Source organism: Otolemur garnettii, unplaced genomic scaffold (assembly GCF_000181295.1).
Source record: "Otolemur garnettii isolate 467f Iridium unplaced genomic scaffold, OtoGar3 scaffold00137, whole genome shotgun sequence".
Classification (NCBI taxonomy): domain Eukaryota; kingdom Metazoa; phylum Chordata; class Mammalia; order Primates; family Galagidae; genus Otolemur; species Otolemur garnettii.
In genome coordinates, this window is record NW_003852532.1 from 5,174,971 (window position 1) to 5,178,080 (window position 3,110).

Sequence of the window (3,110 nt, forward strand, 5' to 3'; positions counted from 1 at the left end):
CGGCCCGGCCGCCGGTCGCGGGAGGACTTCGGTCGAGGCCGGGCCCCCGACCTCCGGGCACGACTCGCGCGGACGGAGCCGGGGAGAAAGGCTGGGGGGAAGCGACTCTGGTTTTCAGGAAAATTCCCAGAGTCCGACGCCCCGCCTCTGGGCCCCGCGGTCGTGGGACTCGGTCAGGTGAGACCCGCAGTGTCAGCCCCCGCCCGGCGCTTCCGGCCCACACCAGACTTGGCGCTCGAGCGCCTTGGATCCTAACCCCGGCGCTGGTTTTACTGCCCTATTTCAGCTCCCCGTTGCTGAGCCGGACCCCCCACCCCCCACCAGGGTATTCAAAAAGGGGTAAAAAGCGGTTCAATTTGTGGATGACAATTATTCTGGCAAAAAACAGCCCTAATCGTGTGTGGCAGGGTCTTTCAACCTTTTTTCTCTCTCAGGGCAGAGGGCTTGAAAATCACCGCTGTGTGGTTAAAACAAGGCAGGAGCCAACACCCCTGTTTATCACCATCACAAAAATAAGCTCTTTGATTTTTCCTTTTCCCATTTTTGTAACATGTTAGTCTGGGAAGTACTATATCATGTCAGTCTCCTCAGTGGAAAGGGTCACTTTGTGTTTGGCAGTGTCTACGTCCAAATTTTCAACATAAAAAAACTTGCCAGAAACCAAGTGTCAAAATTATCTCCTCAACCCAACCATAAAGTATCAATTTTTAGGTAACATTGAGTGAGCCAAGCTATTAGCCAGGCTACAGCTTAATTGGTACTTCGGAAGAAACCCCAATTCTCTTCCCCCCAACTGGGGATTGTGTATCCCCTGAATCGTTACTTTAACATACTTGGATTCTCTTCCCCCCAAATAGGAATTGTTTATCCTCTAAAACGTTACTTTGACATACTTAAGCGTATTTGCCAATCTCAGACCTCAAAGCTGTGTCTGGCACATGGCTCTTTTATCTTCAAAGTCTAAATGTAAAGTTCTGTGGAGACAGCTATCTATATACAGGAGAACATCACTACTTGTCCTCTTCATCTCCACCTGCCCTCTTGGTCCCCAAGTCCACCCCAGTAATGACTAGTGCAGTGCTGTCACACAGCAAGCACAGCCAGTGCACAAACCAAGCCTCAGAAACAGTAACAATCCCACTCCAACTCCTACTGCAGTTTAAAAAATATTAATAGCTCCCTGTACAACATTTAAAAAGTGAATACTTGGTCTATCTGTTGATCTACCCATTAACAGTTTAATTTCAAGGGAAAGAATGTGCTTTATTATTGCTGGATAAGATATTCAAAAGAAAAACTCTGTATTATGATCAAGGAAATTTAAAACACAACTAGTTTGGGATATGACCTTTATTGAGCTTATCCACCAGAGTGGAAATAATGTCTGTACAAAACCAAATGTTTGTTACTATAACTTCTGCATCACAATTAAAATCCAAACAGTTTTTTAAAAACAGTCAACTCAATCAAAACCCACTACTTCAGAATCAATAGCTTCTTTGAAGCCACAGTAACACTCAAATATGGTTAAGACTTGAATGCAGAAATTTGGTTGGTTGGAAAGCTAATTAAACTTCCAACTTGCTCAAATAGAATTACAAAAAGGCAAAATTGTGTTTTTCACAGAGATACAGTCCACTGGAATCACCAACACTGGACAGCTGTTAGAGTATTTAGAGTCCTGAGATAATAAGGAATCCAGGCATCCTTTAGACAGTCTTCTGTTGTCCTTTCTTCCCAATCAGAGATTTGTGGATGTGTGGAATAACACCTAGAAGAGTGACAGGGATTAATTCTACTTTTTTAAAGATATCTATTTTAAAGATACCTATTTTTTAAAGATACCTATTCTTTGGTACTTGGAACCAAGGCAATTACACCGTTCAAAGTGGAAGATATCTTTAAAAGCGTGAAGCTCAAATATGACAAACTGAGTTATACACAAATCAGATTTCACGATACACTGCATCAAGGAAAATACTTAAATGTCATCTTTTACACTAAAACCATTAATGGAAATTGAAGCAGCAAAGAATTCCTTCCTCTAAAAGAAATTTAAAGTAAAATTTTAGTACATACCACCGCCAGCAATTGTAGCCTTGATGAGAGAGTCCAATTCCTCATCTCCACGAATAGCAAGTTGCAAGTGACGAGGGGTAATACGCTTTACCTTTAAATCTTTTGATGCATTTCCTGCCAATTCAAGTACCTAGAAGGCATAATCTAATCAATCTCCTGTTTTTGTTTTTTTTTAAATTTCAACCACATCCAGAGAACAGAATCAAACCTTCTTGAATAACTGTCACCCCTCACTACCCAAATAGCAAGATATACGAAAGCTATACAGGGGTATGCAATTACATTTCCAAGAGCAACAAACTCAACCCCAGTAGGCTCCCATGCTGAACACCAGCTCCCTCTAGCGTTCCTGTAGGTTCCTCGCCGCGTTCAGGGCTTGGGAGTTTTCTTGCATCACTTTCCTCCTTCCCTCTCGCCGCCTCCCCCGCCCTGCCCCCCACCAGATTATAGACGTTCACCCATTTACCTCTGCGGTGAGGTACTCCAGGATGGCTGCACTGTAGACAGCGGCAGTTGCGCCCACACGTCCATGGCTGGTCGTCCTAGATTTCAGATGTCGATGAATACGGCCCACCGGGAACTTCATTTTAAGCACGCACAAACGTAAATGCACAAAGATATGAGAGTCAAAGGCAGGGAAATTATACGCGCGCCAAAGCAAGGGGCATAGGCGCTGGTGCTGCAACGCGTCCCAGCATCGACACACGTGATCGCCCCCCCGTCTTTATCGTATCGGCAGCCCAAGTCGCGACACCGAGTCACCCACGCTAAGACGAAATGCCCATCGAGAGCGATGATAAACAAGAAAAGAGGTGCAAAGAAAAAAATGCCACGACACCCAGATTGCACGAGAAACTACTGACCTGCAAGCCGGCTCTCTGCGAGCGGGAAACCGCCTTTGTCTTGGCCTTTCCGGAGTCCTTCCCAGCCTTACCGCCAGCCTGCGGCGCGCACACGCCCGCGAGCGGAGGAGGAACGCAGAATATAGAATTACCAGGGCGGCGCGCCCCTCCCCCACCGCGCCGCGTCCG

General features: G+C 45.9%; 1 protein-coding gene across 1 annotated transcript in view; it reads right to left on the minus strand.

Annotated features, from left to right (window-relative positions):
• Window positions 1–1,332: 1,332 nt before the first annotated feature.
• The window catches only part of LOC100960197 (histone H2A.Z), a 2,368-nt gene continuing 590 nt past the window's right edge, over window positions 1,333–3,110 (minus strand). The window contains exons 2-5 of the mRNA XM_003798509.2: window positions 2,943–3,020; window positions 2,546–2,659; window positions 2,080–2,209; window positions 1,333–1,771 (exon numbers count right to left, since the gene is read on the minus strand). Of these exons, the coding sequence (XP_003798557.1) occupies window positions 1,710–1,771; window positions 2,080–2,209; window positions 2,546–2,659; window positions 2,943–3,020 (384 nt within the window). The 3' untranslated portion in view covers window positions 1,333–1,709. The remainder of the gene's footprint in view (window positions 1,772–2,079; window positions 2,210–2,545; window positions 2,660–2,942; window positions 3,021–3,110) is intronic.